This window comes from Rhincodon typus, chromosome 14 (assembly GCF_021869965.1).
Source record: "Rhincodon typus isolate 14 chromosome 14, sRhiTyp1.1, whole genome shotgun sequence".
Lineage (NCBI taxonomy): Eukaryota > Metazoa > Chordata > Chondrichthyes > Orectolobiformes > Rhincodontidae > Rhincodon > Rhincodon typus.
The window spans coordinates 33,744,292-33,764,104 of NC_063345.1; the positions used below are offsets into that span (position 1 = coordinate 33,744,292).

The 19,813-nt window shown below is 42.8% G+C and overlaps 1 protein-coding gene across 2 annotated transcripts in view; it reads left to right on the plus strand.

Moving 5' to 3' along the window:
- The window catches only part of efnb1 (ephrin-B1), a 193,906-nt gene that overhangs the window by 116,945 nt on the left and 57,148 nt on the right, over positions 1 to 19,813 (plus strand). For both annotated transcript variants that reach the window (XM_020510507.2, XM_048605209.1), the window contains exon 2: positions 3,035 to 3,312. In XM_020510507.2, coding sequence (XP_020366096.1) covers positions 3,035 to 3,312 — 278 coding nt within the window. The remainder of the gene's footprint in view (positions 1 to 3,034; positions 3,313 to 19,813) is intronic.

Sequence of the window (19,813 nt, forward strand, 5' to 3'; positions counted from 1 at the left end):
GGAAGAAAATTCAGCACAATGTGTTTAGTTCAATCTCTTTTATTTAATCTAGTCTCCTTTCTCCCTTTAAAGGCAATGAGTATGCTCTTGTACTTTGCTTCAGTAACCTTTCTTCATGTGTCAGTCTGCATGTTATCAATTGTTGGAGACCTCACAGCTAAACCTGACCTTGTTCCTCACCTATTTATCATACATTAGTACTTCACAGGGAAAGTTATCAGATCAACCTAGCCTAGGGCCACAGGATAAATTCAGTCTACCCTATAACCATATGGCTGAGATTAGTTAATATGTCAGGAAGCTGGATTCTAACCTTGAACTATTGAGAAAACCACATTTATTGAAGTGTTTACTTACATGCGTATTATTTGAATTAGAATTTTGATGACACTTTCCCTAAAGAACCGCTTCCAAGGGATATTGCAGGATTTTGTAGTTCAGATATTATTCTTCCATTGTGTGATAGCCAGAAGTTAAGTTGAGTGCAGTTCCACCAAATTTAACTGAAAGTTGTGATAGAAACTGAATCTATTTTAATTTCATCCCTCCCCCACCAAATCCTCCATCGTCAGATATATTGCTTGTTAGATTCCACCACATTCCTGCTTCCCATTTATTGTGCAGTCATGTTTATTGGAGCCTGTGTCTTTTTGTATCTGTCTGTGTTTGTTCTGTCTGGCTGCTGGAATGCTGCCTGGGCTAACCAGGAATTTATATAGCACCATTCATAACCTCAGGATGCTGCAAAGCATTCCACTGTCAAAGAGAATTGCTTTTGCACTGTAAGCACAGTTGTAGGACAAATAGAGATGCAATGCTATGGTTCTTGACAAGATTTACAGAAGCAAATTGCCCACTCCAGGTTTTGTTTATCTTTCCTGAAGGTATTAACGTTGCTGGAATACAGTTCTGAGCAATATGTCTGCCATACTATTTCTAATTGAGTACTGATTCCATTGTGTGGGCCTAGACAGTAACAGTCTTTAGGCACTTCTGTCATGTGAATAGTACTTAATGGAGGCAATGAGGGTCTCACCTGCTGGCTGGACAGCTGGCAAGCCCTATATGTTTCCTTTTTTTTGATGTGGAGGTGCCGGTTTTGGACTGGGGTAGACAAGGTCAGAAATCTCACACTACCAGATTATAGCCCAACAGGTTTATTTGAAAACACAAGCTTCCGGAGTCTTACTCCTTCTAACTAACACCTTGTTATTAACACCTGAAGAAGGAGTAAGACTCCAAAAGCTTGTGTTTCCAAATAAACCTGTTGGACTACAACCTGGTGTCGTGTGATTTCTGACCTTCCTTTTTTTTGGCATTTAATTCTGTAGACCTTCCCAATCAGACAGTCATTTAGGAATAGCAGGTCTTAGCTAGGATCGAGCGCCCTTTACTGTGGAAACCATTCATCCCGAATTAGAAGACTGGCAGCTGGACATTTCTGAGCAGGCCACTGGGGGAGATGAGACCCAGGGCCACTAAAGGACCCAGGACACTGGTTCAGGGGAGGGTTTACAAGGAAAAGGACTGGAGTAACAAGGACAGGAGGCTTTCCATCAGTGCCTCACCCCCTTCCTTATACTTGAAGGAACAACCAGACTTGGGTGGCATGGTGGCACAGTGGTTAGCACTGCTGCCTCACAGCACCAGGGACCTGGGTTCGATTCCAGCCTCGGGCAACTGTCTGTGTGGAGTTTGCACATTCTCCCCTTGTCTGCGTGGGTTTCCTCCGGTGTGCAGGCTGGGTGGATTGGCCATGCTAAATTGCCCGTAGTGTTCAGGGAAGTGTAGATTAGGTGGGTTACGGGGGGATGGGTCTGGGTGGGATGCTCTGAGGTTCGGTGTGGATGTGTTGGGCCAAAGGGCCTGTTTCCACACTGTAGGGGTTCTATAAAAAAAATTCTATGAACAACCATGACACCCTGACCCCACCCCACCTTATCACCCCCCAAACACTGGAAATCCTCCAGCAAGGGTCCCTTCCCCTAACAGGAGCAGGCTCCCAAGTCACCAACCTCCTGCTTGATGAAATGCTCTGTTACCAAGTTTGCCTTGAGGGAAGGTATTATACTCTGCCTGGTGCATTCCTGCTAAGCCACCTTCTTGTGGCAAAGTTTACTAGAGTGTGGTTAGAAGTAGAATTCCTGACATTTTCTGTCTTTAACCATGGGGGAACTGACTAATTGTAACAGCACAGCAGTTGTTGCAGCTGACATTAATTTCTCAATGCTGTTCATGAATCAAACCATGAATTTCCTTGGCTGTTAGTTCACTCTGGAAACATCAGGGAAGCCAGGTAGCTATTTGTTTTTAAAAAAAAGCCTTACATTGTTTGTGATGTAGTTGATGTTGTGTTTGACGCTGTGTGATATCCCCTAAGGGCCACCATCTGTGTTTCACCATTGAGTTCACTTCAGGTGATTTGGTAAGCAATGATATATTGGCTTAAGTTAACTGGTCATAGAAATGTGTTTTTGTGTAGCATTGTAGATGAGGTGTCACTGAAACCTTGTATCTTAAGTGGCCCCAGTGGTTCAATACACTAATTAGTGGTAATAAGCTGTAAAGTCCAGAAATGCCATACTTTGATTCTGGTCTCTGTTGAATTAATTGATCTCAGCCAGAGCTGTAGTGCAGTTGGCTTCAGTTATCAGGGGCTAAGGAAAGGAAAATCTGACAAGTTTCTCATCAATAGTCTCTTTTTTTTCAAATCAACAAGTTTCTCATCAATAGTCTTTTTTTTCAAATCAACTGTTCACATGTAGGAATTGAACGATGATAGGATTGGCTTTTGATGTACCCTGTACCAGAAGGGTAATGGGAGAGAATCTTGAGGGGAGACAATACTTGTTTCTCTTCCACATATATTCAAGCATATCGTGTATTTAAAGGTTAACTGCAGGCAGTTATTTTAATGCTGCAATATACACTACTGTTGTTAGCTTTCAAAAGGCGTCATTGGTGCTGGATGGGTAGTAGAAACTTGGTTCTGTTAAAACACCAGCCTTATAACTCCTCTTCATCCTTTTTTTAGATTCCAAGCTGGGAAAGGCCTGGTATTGTACCCAGAGATCGGCGACAAGCTGGATATAATCTGTCCGAAAATGAACAATCAAGACCAGTATGAATATTACAAGCTGTACCTGGTGACTGAGGCCCAAGCAGAGGCGTGCAGCACTGTCATCAACCCTCACTTGCTTGTTGCATGTAACAAACCTGATAAGGAAATAAAATTCACAATCAAATTCCAGGAGTTTAGCCCCAACTACATGGGGCTAGAGTTCGCTAGAAACCGAGATTACTTCATTATCTGTGAGTACCCATTGGACAGGGACATTATGATTAGGTTGCAATAATGCAGGATTCCTGGCAATGAAATCTAGGTCAAACTAAGTCATTGTCAGTTTAACTAAGCAGTATACACATTCTACATGAAAGAAAGACTTAGCTGACTGAATAGTAGTCATTAATGGGTGTTTCTTTTTCTGTCTGGAGGGACGTTTTTAGGAGAATTCCCCAGGTATTTGTGCAAAGACCCTTGCTGTTCCTAGTTTATATTAATGACCCAGTTTACTGGACATAATTTCAAAATTTGCATATAATATGAAACTTGTGAACAGTGAGGAGGATAATGTAGAGCTTCAAAAGGAAACAGACATGTTGGTGGAACAGGCAGACCAGATGAAAATCATTGCAGTGAAGTAATTCAATTTGGTAGGGAGAATGTGTGGAAAAACAAAACAAAGTAAGAATACAGTTCCAGAGGGAGACCAGGAACAGGGTGTTTATGTGTATAAGTCATTGAAGATGGCAGACCAGTTTGAGAGAGTAATTCATAAAGCATACAGTATCCTAGGCTTTGGAGATAGTAGGAACTGCAGATGCTGGAGAATCTGAGATAACAAGGTGTAGAGCTGGATGAACACAGCAGGCCAAGCAGCATCATAGGAGCAGGAAGGCTGATGTTTCAGGCCTAGACCCTTCATCAGAATTTATCTCAGCATCCTAGGCTTTATTGTTAGAACATTGAGTAGAAAAGCAAGGAAGTTATGTCAAACTTGTATAAAACAATGCCTTGGCCTCGGTGTATTGCGTCTGGCTCTAGGTGCAAAGCTTTAGGAACAATATGAAGACATTAGAGAGAGTACAGAAAAGATTAGTGAATAAAATTCCAGGGTTGAGAAACTTCAGTTACAATAAGATAGATATTTCCCTTGGAGAAGAGGTTTGGAGAGGTTTGATAGAGTTCAAAGTTCTAAGTCATGAGGGATTGAGACAGAGAGAATAGAAGAAAATTGTTCCCACTGGTATCATGGTTGAGAACTAATTTAATATAACTAGCAAAGGAACAAGAAGTGACGTAGGAGTATTTTTACACACAGAAAATGAATTGCCCGGAAGTGCGTGGACGAAGGTTCAGTTGTAGTTTTCAGATGGGAATTTGATAAGTGCTAGAAGGAAAAGCAACATCAGGGCAATGGGAAAACCTGGAGCAGCCGGGACAGCTGCATTGCACTTGCCTGGTGCCAGCACAGACTTAATGGGCTCAATGACATCCTGCTGTGCTTATGACCATCCTATGGTTCTGTGGTTCATTTAGATTTATTTTTTAATAGTAATGATCACTTTGAAAATTTACAAGTAGCATTTTCAGCTTTCAATTTTCCTACTTCAAACATGCACTAAGATATACTCAGAACTAGAGTAAATCATGTTCTCATAATACTGAAAGCCCAAATGGGACTTTTGCTCATTTTGCGGTTGGTAGGGAAATTGAGTAAACATCAAAAGTGAGGGGCTATTTGATGTAAATTATGACAAACGGCAGTTAACTTCCTCAATTGCTTTTTTTTATAAGAAACAGTGGGCTAATGACTGTTCACAGTAACAGAAAGAGGAATGTATTAAATAAGACATTGAAATGATGAACTGAGGAAATAAAACTCAAGAGATTTTTTGAATGTTTTTCAATAAGAATGTTGCCTCAGTAACTTGATGCTGCAGAATCAACCAATATGACTTCAAATATCCAATTAGGCAACAAGGTTTAGTAGTTACAGCAATTTGATTCCATAATTTATTGGAACAAAAATCTGAATTCTTTTAAGATTGCAAGATAACTACAGATGAGGAAGACCATTCAGCTCATCCATCTAGAATATCTATACGGTTTCCTAATTGCAGCATCGAGTTGGCTCTTAATTGATTCTATGGTTAATGTTTGATATTATATTTGGTGTTCCACTTCTTTTCAGGACCTGTTGATAGTAAATTCAATCTTTGGAATTTATACCTGTGGAGCATTGTTCTACTCTCAGCTTGGTTTGAAATAATTGTTTGGATCTACCTATTTAATATTGCTTCCTATGTTTTACACCAGTATATATTACTCTTAAGCAGATTTGTTTAAGACTGAAAAGTCCAATAGCTGAAAAGTACAAGGTATCATTTTCTCTACCTTTCTGAAGAATTGAGGCAGTCTGCCTGTCTGCAGCCATGAAAGCAGTGAATTGGCTGGCAAGAGGCTGAAGACTGGATTCCCCCATTCAGGAACAGCATGCACCAGCTAAGACAGCTGCCAACCACTCAGAGGCTGGCATTTCACCAGCAGTGTGGGACAGAGCTGTGATGAGTTGGATCAGGATTTGAGCAGGTGTTTGGGGATATCAGTAGGTAGAAAGCTGACAGGTCCAAAGAGGTGGCTGCTTGGGATTTGAGAGGCTCATGTGGAGAGAGCAACCTGATGAAGAAGGAGTAAATGCTTAAGCAAGGGTCCTCCAAATCTGTCAGACTGGACACTTGACTTCGGCCACTCTTGCTACTGGTTAAAACCCAGTGACGGTGACATTAATTTCCCACTCGAGGGCTTCGGTTGACTCACCTGATGCTGCTCGACTGCTGCTTTTATTGTAGGGGCATGCGGTGGACATGTGGGTGGTAGGAAGGTCACTGGTTGGCTTTAACAAGATCTCTTGTGTTCAAACTTACTGGTGTGTCATGTAAAACCTAGCCCCAGGTTCCTCCAGTTACTGCTCATCATTCCAATCTCAAACATCAGGGACCAACCTTGTGGCTGTTCTTGCATGGTTTCCAATGCTTGGATATCTTCTTTTGTGGCTGAATAACCTGAACATTTCATTAAACTCTAGCTGTGGTCTGACCAGAGCATTCTACAGTTTTGTGATGACGTACTCTGAAATAGTTTTCATCCTATAATCTGCCACTGCTGAGTAATTGGGACAGAGGTGGAGGGAATGGGGTTATACTATGAACTAATTTCCTCTTACGGCAAGAAATTCTTGCTTCCATTCTCCCTGTCACAAAAACTGAATTCCTTCTGAACCATGAGGCATTCCTGCACAAATTCAAGCGGGAGTTACCATGAACACTCATGAGACTGAAGTCAAATAGAGGCTTTTGAGTGCTCACAACTAAGATGTGTTATCTTCTGAGATTCAATGAAGAGAAGGAAATATTTTAGTTACTAAAACAAATAGGTACAGGCCAATGAAATGACTCCAGCTATTATGCCCAAAATATGTACCTCCTGCTGGATTATGCCCACTATAAAATCATAGTCTGGTTTAAAAACAGATGGAGATCATTTAACTCATCTTTACTGTGCTGCTCTCTGGGGGGAAAAAAAACAATTCAGCTATTGATTTTCCCATTGCACTGTAAATGCTTTTCTCTCTTCAAGACTATAAGATCATAAAAGAAGTAGGACATTCAGCCCCTGTGGTAACGGTAGCCCCTGCATCTGCTCTGCTATTCTATGATATTCAACGGCTGATCTGATAATACTCAATTCCACTTTTCTGCTTTTTCCCATTAAACCTTGATTTCTTTACTGATTATCAATCTGTCTGTCTTAGCCTTGAATGTACTTAATGATTCAGCCTTGACAGCACTCAATGGTAAAGAATTCCATACATTCATTGATAACAAGGTGTAGAGCTGGATGAACACAGCAGGCCAAGCAGCATCAGAGGAGCAGGAAGGCTGATGTTTCGAGCCTAGACCCTTCTTCAGAAATGGGGGAGGGGAAGGGGGTTCTGAAATAAATAGGGAGAGAGGGGGAGGCGGATAGAAGATGGATAGAGGAGAGGATAGGTGGCGAGGAAACAGACCGGTCAAAGAGGCGGGGATGGAGCCAGTAAAGGTGAGTGTAGGTGGGGAGGTAGGGAGGAGATAGGTCAGTCCAGGGAGGACGGACAGGTCAAGGGGGGCGGGATGAGGTTAGTAGGTAGGAGATGGGGGTGGGGCTTGAGGTGGGAGGAGGGGATACGTGGGAGGAAGGACAGGTTAGGGAGGCGGGGACGAGCTGGGCTGGTTTTGGGATGCGGTAGGGGGAGGGGAGATTTTGAAGCTTGTGAAGTCCACATTGATACCATTGGGCTGCAGGGTTCCCAAGTGGAATATGAGTTGCTGTTCCTGCAACCTTCGAGTAGCATCATTCTGGCATTGCAGGAGGTCCAGGATGGACATGTCGTCCAAGGAGTGGGAGGGGGAGTTGAAATGGTTCGCGACTGGGAGGTGCAGTTGTTTAGTGCGAACCGAGTGTAGGTGTTCTGCAAAGTGGTCCCCAAGCCTCTGCTTGGTTTCCCCGGTGTAGAGGAGGCCACAACGGGAACAGCGGATGCAGTATACCACATTAGCAGATGTGCAGGTGAACATCTGCTTGATGTGGAAAGTCTTCTTGGGGCCTGGGATGGGGGTGAGGGGAGAGGTGTAGGAGCAGGTGTAGCACTTCCTGCGGTTGCAGGGAGAAGTGCCGGGTGTGGTGGAGCTGGAGGGGAGTGTGGAGCGGACAAGGGAGTCACGGAGAGAGTGGTCCCTCTGGGAGGCAGATAAGGGTGGGGAGGGAAAAATGTCTTTGGTGGTGGGGTCGGATTGCAGATGGCAGAAGTTTCGGAGGATGATGCATTGGATCCGGAGGTTGGTGGGGTGGTACGTGAGGACGAGGGGGATTCTGTTTTGGTTGTTATTGCGGGGAGGGGGTTTGAGGGATGAGTTACGGGAAATGCGGGAGACACGGTGGAGGGCGTTCTCGACCACTGAGGGGGGGATGTTGCGGTCCTTGAAAAATGAGGACATCTGAGATGTACAGGAGTAGAATGCCTCATCCTGGGAGCAGATGCGGCAGAGGCGAAGAAATTAGGAATAGGGGATGGCATTTTTACAGGAAGGTGGGTGGGAGGAGGTGTATTCTAGGTAGCTGTGGGAGTCGGTGGGCTTGAAATGGATATCGGTTTCTCGGTGGTTGCCCGAGATGGAGCCAGAGAGGTCCAGGAAGGAGAGAGAGGTATTAGAGATGGTCCAGGTGAACTTAAGGTTGGGGTGGAAGGTGTTGGTGAAGTGGATGAACTATTCGAGCTCCTCGTGGGAGCACGAGGTGGCGCCGATACAGTCATCAATGTAACGGAGGAAGAGGTGGAGTTTAGGGCCGGTGTAGGTACGGAAGAGGGATTGTTCCACGTAACCTACAAAGAGGCAGGCATAGCTTGGGCCCATGCGGGTACCCATGGCCACCCCCTTTGTCTGTAGGAAGTGGGAGGAATTGAAAGAGAAGTTGTTGAGTGTGAGGACGAGTTCGGCTAAGCGGATGAGGGTGTCAGGCCCTCCGCTTCTTCCTGTGCCGCAGGCCCAACCAGTCCCCCTCCACTGACACCCCAACCTGCGATAGGGTTAGGGTTCCCTGCAGTGCCACAACGATGCTACCCGAAGGTTGCAGGAACAGCAACTCATATTCCGCTTGGGAACCCTGCAGCCCAATGGTATCAATGTGGACTTCACAAGCTTCAAAATCTCCCCTCCCGCTACCGTATCCCAAAACCAGCCCAGCTCGTCCCTGCCTCCCTAACCTGTCCTTCCTCCCACCTATCTCCTCCTCCCACCTCAAGCCGCATCCCCATCTCCTACCTACTAACCTCATCCCGCCCCCTTGACCTGTCCGTCCTCCCTGGACTGACCTATCTCCTCCCTACCTCCCCACCTACACTACCTTTACTGGCTCCATCCCCGCCTCTTTGACCGTTCTGTCTCCTCTCCACCTATCTTCTCCTCTATCCATCTTCTATCCACCTCCCCCTCTCTCCCTATTTATTTCAGAACCCCCTTCCCCTCCCCCATTTCTGAAGAAGGGTCTAGGCCCGAAATGTCAGCTTTCCTGCTCCTCTGATGCTGCTTGGCCTGCTGTGTTCATCCAGCTCTACACCTTGTTATCTCAGATTCTCCAGCATCTGCAGTTCCTACTATCTCCGTAGATTCATTACTCTGAGAGAAGAAATTCCTCCTCATCTGTGTCTTAAATAGTGACCCCTTATTCTGAGATTATGTCCTCTAGTTTTCTAGAAGAAAAAAATGACTTTTCCACATCTACACTATCAAGTCCCCAAAGAATTGTACATATTTCAATAAGATTGCCTCTCATTCTTCTAAATTTGAGTGAGTACATAATGCCTTATCCAGTTCCCTTCTGGAACTAGTTAACTGGAATTGGACAACGAATTGTTGTGGAAGAATTAGTCCTAATTATTTTAATATACTTGGTCTTATTATGCAGCCAAATGATCATTTACTGAGTTTTTTTGGATAAACAACACGTTAACTATATTAAGAAGCACCTAGATTTATCTTGCTATGAGGCTGCCAGAGGGAGCACGATCATGTGCCACTGCATCTCTTTCTATGATGATGTATACTGTGTTTCTTTAACAATGACACAGTCAGACGTAATTTCATGGACTTTAGTTAGTTTGCAGTCTATTTTTCTTTAATAACCTGGAGGCAGAGACCTGTTAGGAACACTAGTAATTATGTTGATGGTGCTGCTTACCCGAATGCTCGCTCTGTTGTTACTTTTTTTCCTGTTACCCATTTTCTACTTAAATGTATAAGACTCGTAACTTTGCAGAGCATTAGATATATTTCCAGCTCAAAAATCTCCCAGGACCTCAAACTATGAGGCCCCTTACTTCTCAGCTTTTGTTCTTGCAATCTACAATCCTTTAGAATCCAAGACTGATGTTAATTCGCAATTTCATGGTTAACTATGTATACTGTTTCTTTCTTGGTCTGGATTAGTCATAACGTAATCTTGAAAGTACCACAAGTTTTTCAGAGAGAATGCTTTTGATGTTCATAGGAGACACAAAATCAGATCTTCCTCCAATGTTTTAAAGTCATTTCAGACAATGTATAGATCTGTTAGGTGGTTGGATCCACCTCGCTGCTTCTCTTCTTTCTCCCCTTTTTCCCCTTTCCTCCTTGCTCCCCTCTTCTACCCTGCCGCCCCTTCATTTTCTTCCCCCTTTCCATCCCAATGCTATTAATTAGATGTTATCTCTGCCCCTTACCTTTCTCGTCAGCTTTTAAATTGACATTCTGCTGTTAGTTTGTCTTAGCTGTAGTACATCAAGGTGATTAACATTGACAGCTGCCTATCGTCGTTAACAGGGTCAATCTGTCTTTGATCACTCCCTGTGTGCTTCAGTGCTGGTACTGTCTCTGACAAACTCAACTGCCCACCATGTGTTTTTATTTAATTGTCTTCCAGTGACAAGCAGAAAATAAAATTAATCAACAGTGAATTCCTAAAACTTTTAATAAGGGAGGGAAAGTTTTTTAACAAGCAGGAGAGATAGAAGAGCTAGAACTGTTGGATGTATAAAAATATGTGAGCCATCCAGTTCCAGAAAACAGCTCTTGGTTTGAGTGTCACATAAGATTGCTTCGCCTGTTGAAGATATGATCTGTCAGCCCTCTCTTTAGGGTAGGTTAAAGGGAGTGTAAAGAAATAAAATGTTGTATTTTTGTAGCATCTCATCAGAGCTCTTGTAATGTTGCCTGTAAATTGAATCTGGAACCCCCTGACTATTGTGTAAGTAAATGGTACATCACAATATACCCTAAATATGTCTAACTAGTAAATCTGTCCTTTTTGAAGTTGGCCAGTGGACATGTTACAGCTCCGCTTTTCCTCGTCACCTTTTATTGTGTACTCCAGAGTTTTCAGAGACCAATGAAATCTGTTTTGAGGATAACTGTGTGTCTTTGTACTATGAGTGGTTAACATAGCCTATGTGTGACAGTTAACCCTGAATCTCAATCACTGGAGAAAGCATAGAGTGTTTACTACATCCTCCCATTAAATTAAAGGATGGAACATAACCTATTTCTGGACCAATGTGTGTAGACTAAACTGCACATCTAAAAGATAATGGGAGTTGATATTAGGATGCAAACGATCCTGGATAAGATAAACTGCTGTTTTTAGGATGCAAAAGGAACTAATGTGGATACTTGATGAATGATTTCACTTGGTCCAGAACGCGGACACCAGAGGATATGACTTGACTTGATGGGAGGTCAAATTCAAAATCAGTTCAGAGGAATAATATATTAGTGAGCAAGTCATCGCTCTGTTTGAGTCTCCTATTAGCAAGCTGAATTCACAAAAGTAGCAATACAGAGGACTGTATGGAAACTGACAACCTTTACACCCCTCCCAGAAACAGCAGGTGCCCATTGTAACTTTTTTAGTAATGTAAGGTATTTAAGTATTGAGGGAAATTTTTAATTTCATCACAAGAGTTGGTCCAGCCACGTGGAGAAATCTGCTCTTCTGTGACAATACAGCTACAATGTTCATTTCTCTGGACCATCTTCATTGGCATTTTACTGAATTTGTTTTTTTCTGAAGATGTTACTTCCTTTGTGACAGAATATTATGAATTAGTTACGCTAAGAAAGTTATGAGCCTAACAAGGAGAAACGTAATTCCTAATCGCTAGTGTGGTAGAGGGCTCATCACAGACAACCAGTGTGGGTGGCCATAAATTCAATAAATTTGAAAATGTACAAAGAAAAACATCAAATCATCACAAACCACAAAGACCCCTGTCCCCACTTCTCACTAGCCAGGTGACTGTTTTGGCCCACTGATCTGTGGAAACTGCCTAGGCTATTTTATTTCTATTCTAGAGATCTCTCTATATGACAAAACTCATTTAGAATATCTTTTATCTGAGGGTAGGCTTTAGTTACAGGACAAGAGAATGTAGGTCAGGGTTTAATCCTGAGGGAAGAGCTGTCTTTTTTAAACTCCTGTTCTGCTCTCTTCTTTTTCATTTAGTGCTTGCTGACCTCTCACTAGATGATCTTTTCATGCTCCTGGGTGCACGGCACTGGGCTGAGGTACAACAGAAACATCTGATATTAATCTTCCAAGATGTAGGACATGTTTTTAAAGCAGTTAAGCATGAGCCACAACAGTTTGGCCTTGTCCAAAAAGATTTTACCACTCATGAAATGTACCGAGATCTCTGCACATTGCTATAAAGACAGAGATGGGAGGAGAATGGGAAGACCTTTTTTACTTCGTTCGAACTTGAGCAGTGTTTGAAATGAGTGGACAATGTTAATGGTCTGTTCATTTAATTTAAATCCCCTGTAGCACTGTGGTCAACAGAGGATAATGCCTATAAATGGACTAATTATTTTGCAGTATAGAATTAGACATGCGAAGGAATCTGAAAATAGGTTCATTTATGAAGTTAAGAGTCTGGTTAATTCCCAGGATAATACCTCCAGTGCTCAAATAATCCACCGCCAGTCCCTGTCTTCATTTATACATGAAAGGAAAGCTACTTAAGCAAAGTTCTAGAGGATGCTTTAACCAATGTATATCAAGGTATATTTGATATCTAACAAGGTGCTTAAGATAGTAAACAAGAGCAGGAAACCTAGTTGATAGCTGGGGGGCATGGGAAGCTATGAAGAGTTTTAGAGCCAATTTAGGTTAGATCTGGGATCTATACTATTTAGAACCTGGAATCTTGCTGGTCTCTATCTATGAATATTGTACTGGGATTGAAGTTAGCTTCCAGGCTTGGTCATGCGGATCTGTCTGTATATTGCAGATGAAATATTGTGGTAAACATATCAGGCAGTCTCCCTGTGAACATTTGTAATGTTCTATGCAGACAATCGCCTTATTGCCCAAATTAAAGAGAGAGTCTCTGTGATAATCTTCTTATGAAGAAACTTGTAAAAATGTTGGGCTGTCTGGTTAGTTTCAAACTGTGACAGGAGGAATACAAGACTTGACTGTCTATTCTTCTCGTCTCTTCTGGTTAGAATTGGGCTTTAGAATGAGATTTTGTTGGAGATTTAAACTGTATAAAATTACTTCAAGAATTCAGAAGTACTTCCATCTGGACCATCATCTCCAGTGTTGCCACCTGTTGATGTAATCGAGGTGATTGAAGATTCTTTTGGAGTTTGAGAAAGAGGAGGTGGATAATGCATTTTTTAAAAAAATGGCTGCATTTTGGAACTAATTCTTCTAGTGTGATGATCCACATTTTTGAAACCTTTCAAGTTTAAAGGAACTGTGTATATATTTTCAGAGTGAAGAGTAAGTGGAAGTGAAGTTATGTTGAGACAACTGTGGAGGACCCAAGTGTTATACTATCTCACCTAGAACATAGCTTCAACATAGCAACACTTTGATATCTGCAACACTATGATGAAAATAAGCTGTTGTAATTACATCCATAATGAAGCATTGCAGTCTAAATTGATGACATTGAAGTACTATATCTAGCGCTATGCATTTAGTTGTTTTAAAGCACATCTGCTAACTCATGTAAAGACTGGGGACAGTGAAATACAACAGATTGTGTTGCAGAGAGGGAAGACCTGCAAAGTGAAGAGCCCTGCAAGCGTTGTAGAGAGAAAACACACAGAAGGGAAACACATAACAGCAAAACTGAAAGGTGCTGATGAGCATAACTGTGAGGGGTGAGGAGCAATGTAAGAGTTTGAAGAATTGAGCAGAAGACAAAATTAGAAATTAAGTGCCTTTTGGAGATGAAAGGTAGCAGGATTTAGTGGTTGACTATTTGGAATTTCTGCAGTTGTTTCTCATTATGATAGTTCTACATCTTCCACGTTACACCCAATCCCATATAAACTTGCTGCGTCCGTGATAGGGTACACCTCCACCCAGCTGCTTTTCACATACGAGGACTACTCAGGCTCATTGTGGCATCACAAACCTACATCTTTCAAGGATAACTAATGCAGCACAAAAACCAGCACTGAACCTAAAACCATCCTGACTTCCATCACTTCATATCACATCACATTAACCTTCTTTCAACACTGGCCATTCCTCCACACCCTGTTGGAGAATCATGTATCATCTTCCCCTTTTCCAGTATGTTCACGTTCTGTCTGTCAGTGAGCAGCGCAGCTTCAGATTGCCAGTGTTCATCTAGGTGCATAACCATCTATTAAAAGATTGACTGGACGTAAGGGATGCCAGTGTAGCGGCAGATATGCTTTAAGTGGCAATTTGTTTCAGGAAAGATACATCAAGAGAACATCCTCTGCTACACAGCATAAACCGTCCAAAAGGCTTGATGTAACTCAGACCTAGCCAAAACAAAGTATGATTCAGCGCAGAGTTTCCAGTTCTAGTCACTGAGAAAAATAAATTGGACTTTGAGTGAGTCACAATTGATCAGAGGGTGTTTATTTGGACCTGTGTTAATTCAGACTGTGGGTGGATTGCAGGGTACACAGTCTTAACACTTCCAAGATCATTTGATTAAAGAAGTGATCTTGTCTGAAATCTTTGACGCACCATGAAACAGGCAGGGATAAAATAAAACAGTTGAGAGAGTAGAAGCAGAGCTGAAATAACTGTTGCAGAACATTGAGGGCTTTGGAGGAATGCCAATGAGTGCTTCATTGAGTGCTGAGTCGTGCTTCATTTGCTTGGATCCAAAGCCAGACACAAGTAGCTTGAAAGCATAATGGAGAGCATAATATCAGGACTACAATGTTTGAAGCTGCAGCCTGCAATATGTCTTTAAATAAGGAGGAAAGTTTATTAAAATTAAAGCAAAACTAGGTGGCATCTGCTGTGGTACAGTGCCACACTTGCCAGGTCAATCTTCTGCTCTGCACTGAGCTAGTTCACATTAACCTGGGCAACACATTTGGTGTACAAATCACACCAGTGCCCTTGTATCAGAAAACATCAACTAGGATTCCCAGTCTTGAATATTATCTTACGCCTGCACACAAGGGAAAATAATTATTTCTGAATATGTTAATGTCAGAGGAATGTAGTTCCATCTTTAATTGCTCCACCATCATCTGCCTAGACCCATAGCTCTGGTAGTCCCTTGCAAAACCTCGTCACTCCTTCTGTTCTCTTTGAGTTGTCCTTAAAACCTATTTCTTTAAACTATTGGTCGCCGAATATCTAACATGCCCTAATATCTCCTTATGCACTTGGTGTTAAATTTGGTTCGATTATAACTCTTGTGAAGCACTTTGGGACTTTGTTAAAGTGCCATATAAATGTGCAGGGGTTAGGCTTGGTTTCTGTGCTCTCCTCCATTAAATAGACTGCTTGCCTTCATAAATTAAGTTAAACATTAAAGATGGTCATTTGTCTAAGGCAAGTGTCCATCGTTTCTTTTTGAATCTGGTCAGTAAGTGCCAACTATTTAACTATTTAACTACCAAGGGGTAACCTCAGCCAAGCTTCATTTATCCTCCCCCATTATCCAGGGGAAAGTTCTTGCACCAGAGGTCACTGGGCAGCTGGAATACATGATGCTGTGTAGCACTTCAGCTGCTGAACCAGCAAAGATTAAGAGTGGGAGTAAAATCCCAAAGCCCTGGAGTGAAACGCAGTTCATGTTTCAAGCCCAGTATAACTTCCCATCAGTCACATTGGACTCAGTATTAACCTTGTTTCTCTCTCCACAAATGCTGCCTGACTTGTTGAGTTTCTCCAGCACTTTGTTTTTGTTCATTCCTTACTATCCTCACATAGGTCCCACCGGACATGACAACACAGTTGATATACAGTTGGGAGAGAGTCCCCTTTGGTATCTTCTGGATGCATGACGTGCTATGAGATCATGTCAAGCATGGTCAAGGAAACGTCCTGCTGCTTATTTGCGAGACTGGGTATGTAGCAGGCGATGAGGAAAAGCCTAGTAGGTCTTATTCTCACCAATCTACCTGGCACAGGTGCATTCTAAATGATGGGGCCCCCAGCACATCAGTGCAAAAAAGAAGGCTGCTTTGCAACTGTGTTGCGTGGGTGATCCATCTCAGCCTCCTCCTGAGGTCCCAGCATCACAGATGTCAGTCTTCAGCCAATTTGATTCATACCACATGGCATCAAAAAGCTCGGGAAACTGGGTAGGCTATGGGACCTGACAACATTTTGACAGGAGTACTGAAAATATTTATAATTATCTCAAGGGGGGGCTCTTGTGCTACGGTAATGAGCCTACTTCTGGACAAGTTGTCCTGGGTTCAAGTCCCACCTGTTCCAGACCTGCATGGATATTAAAAATATCCATAATTATCTTAATCTTGAATAATGGTCTCTGATCTCCAATGTGCTTGGCCTTGAATCTCTTGAATGGTCTTGTTGCTTCCAAAGTTGAAATGAGGATTTTGTAATGCAAAAGGATTCTCAGCAGGTTGAAGTCTCTTGTAATTGAATTTCCAGTTTGGTTCCCAGGTGAACTTGGTGGAATAGGTTGGAAGGCCATTATCTCAGTTGGCATTCCCTGCTTTCAAGGTATTGCTTTTATTAGCTTGGTTGTTTGATGGCTTAACGACTAGTTTGTGGTTGGGCTTTCTGACCACTGAACTATTGGCACAATAGACTTCTCATGAAATTGTAGTTATCTGATTTTTAAAAGCAGAATAAAAATGGCTGACTCAACATGTAGTTCTTCATAAGTTCGACATTCTTTCTAAATAAGGTGGTGGTGTTTATGTTGACTCCAACTTCCCATGTCATGCTTAATACCTTTGAGCATTTGAGGTATTTATTAAGATACAATGGGAGCATTCATTTCCATCTGCCATCAATTGAGTTTCAAGTTTCCCTTTTGTTCAGATTAAACATTGAAGACAGAATGTCTGGAGAATTCATTGTCTTTTTGGGTTGATGAAAATGTTTATATCCCTGGATAATTGGAAATGTTCATATTCAATTAGGTCTTCACATGAAAATTGGTATTGACTATAGCTCAAATGTTACAAGTTACATGATTTGCAGCAGCTATTGTAATGGCCTGTTTGTGTTCAGTTTTGGAAGTGTTGCCAAAGTTCATAATCTGCTGGAGTGGTTATTCCCGAATATAGCATTCATACCAAGTGCCAGGCAATGACCATCTCTGACAAACTATAATCTACCCAATTTCCGATGATATTCAGTGGCATCAAATTCCCTAAATCCCCATCATCAACAATCTTGGGAACACTTGCGGTCTCAACCCTAATGGAGCATGTGAAGGCTGACGTCACAGCTTTTGTTGTAACTTAGGCAGGACCTACCCCACTGAGTGCTATAGTAGATGCTCAGACCGAGGTCACAAAATCTCAACTTATTGCCACTCTGACGAGGAGACTGTAGATTTCAGAGCTCAAAGAGGTGCCCAGTTTCTCACAGCAGGTCAGCATTCTAATGCAGCAGATTTCTTGGATAACTTGTGTTCTATTTGTGACAAAGTAACCTGTGCTATAGATGAAGAAGAGCCAGTGGATGTATTGTATTTAGATTTCCAGAAGTCATTTGATGGTGGCCACATCAAAGGTTTTTTGCAGAAAATAAAAGCTTGTGGTGTAGGGGGAAACACTGGCATAGATTGGCTGGTTAACAGGAAACAGAAAGTGGAAGGTGTGAGTCTTTTTTCAGGCTGTCAGGATATCACAAGTGGTGTGCCATGTGTCTTCACAATTTATGTAAGTGATTTGGATGGAGTGACTGAAGGTATGGTAGTTACATTTGCTGGTAACATGAAGCCACTTCTGAAGAGGACATGAGCCTGCAAAGGGATATAGATATCTTAAATGAGTGGGCAATGATCTGGCAAATGGACTGCAAATGGAAAAATGTGAAATTGTCCATTTTAGCAGAGAATATAAAAGAAGCATATTATCTAAATGTTGAGAGAATACAGAGAGATCTGGGTGTCTGAGTGCATGAATCTCAAGATTACAATGTAAGTATAGCAAGTAAGTAGGAAAACTAACAAAAAGTTATCTTTTATTGTGAGGTGAATTGAACGCAAGAGGAGGGAGTTTATGGTTCAGTTGTATTGGGCAATTGTGAGACCTGGAATTTGCAATACTGTGTACAGTGCTGGTAACAGTACTATGGAAGGATGTTAATGCATTGGAAGCAGTTTAGAGAAGGCTCCAAGAAATTGCAACAGCTCAGTGGTTCTCAGGATTACCACATACAGGCAGGTGAGAGACCATGACGCAGAAGGTGGTTCTCCAGGACTAGTCTGAGCTTAGAACCTCCATCATCAGAAGATCTTGAGATCATTGCTGGATCGTGATTGCGAACAGAACTTGGAGGATCATAAGTTGAGCTGAGCTACAATTGGCGGATCTTGATGCTGGATTCAGCCTAATGCCAATTCAGTGAACAGCCAACCAGAGCTGTGACCTCTGCTGGTGTCCATGCCCCAGGCCAGGTAGAAGAAGGATCACTGGTCAACCGTACCTTCTTTCTGAAGAGAGTCCATCTGCATTGCCACTAATGCTCAGATGGTTGGAAGCAGCAATGCGATCCGTGGCATTCTCAGTCAGATCCACCGAAGTCAAGCCAGTGTTTGTCACTGACCACTGCTTCTTGCTGGTCGACTGTCACCTACAGGATGACCCATGGGCCGGCAAGGGAATGTAGAAAGCTGAATGTGAAACTGTTGACTCCAAAAAACATTGAGGAGATGAGGAGGGGTTGTATAGGTTGGACAACCTTGAAGCCCCATTTTGAGTCTCCAGTGGACTGATGGAAAGAAGAATATCAAGAGGTTCTTTATCCTCAAAGGTATTCAGAAGGCGAGAGAGAGTGACCGAGAAAACTGTCCAAACTCCAGAAAAGCATGCAAAATCTATTCCTGCATACCATGGAGGTGGATGTCATGGAGGACCTCCAGGAGGTAAAGAGCCAGCAAGCCTTGGTCTTTGCTTTGGAGGCCTCTGAGATAATCTTTTGGTCCTTGGTCTTCTCCGTGGAGCAGGACAAAATGAGCTTGCGTTTCTTCTTACAGAAGATGCACAAACAGAAATCTACGCTCAGCAGCCTGAAGGAAGAAGATGGCTCTGTATCATCATCTCAGTCTGCCAGACATCCTGAGGATCAGTACTGCCAGACCATAAGGTATGAAGCCCCCACAGACAGCACAACCTCGCAGTCATTCCTGTCCTCTATGACCTGAGGTCCTAGACATTAGCACACAGGAGAAGCTGGAACAGCTGTTATCTCTGGATGAGCTGACCAAGGCTCTTGGGTCCTTTAGAAAACAATAAATCTCTGGACGTGTTAGCTTACCAGCCGAGTTGTATTCGGCTCTGTGGGACTTGATCGGCCAGGATCTGCTGAAAGGCGTACAACAGTATGCTTCTGGCAGGTACCATGTGCGAATCCATGTGGAAGGGTATCATCGCCCTCATCTAGATGCAGATGGGAGAGAGGGAGGAAACTTGAAATTGGTGATCAATCTCATTGCTGAATGCAGACTATAAAACCCTGTCTAAGGTCATCACCAACTGGTTCTGATCTGCTCTGGATTCAGTGATTCGCCCTGAACAAACCTGTGCTGTACCGGGCAGGAAGATCTCTGAGAGCCTTGTGCTTCTCAGGGATACGATTACCTACATGCAGGACGGGGGAGTGGATGCCTGCCTCATCAGCCTGGACCAGGAGAAGGCCTTCGACAGGATATTGCACACCTAGATGTGGGATGTGCTC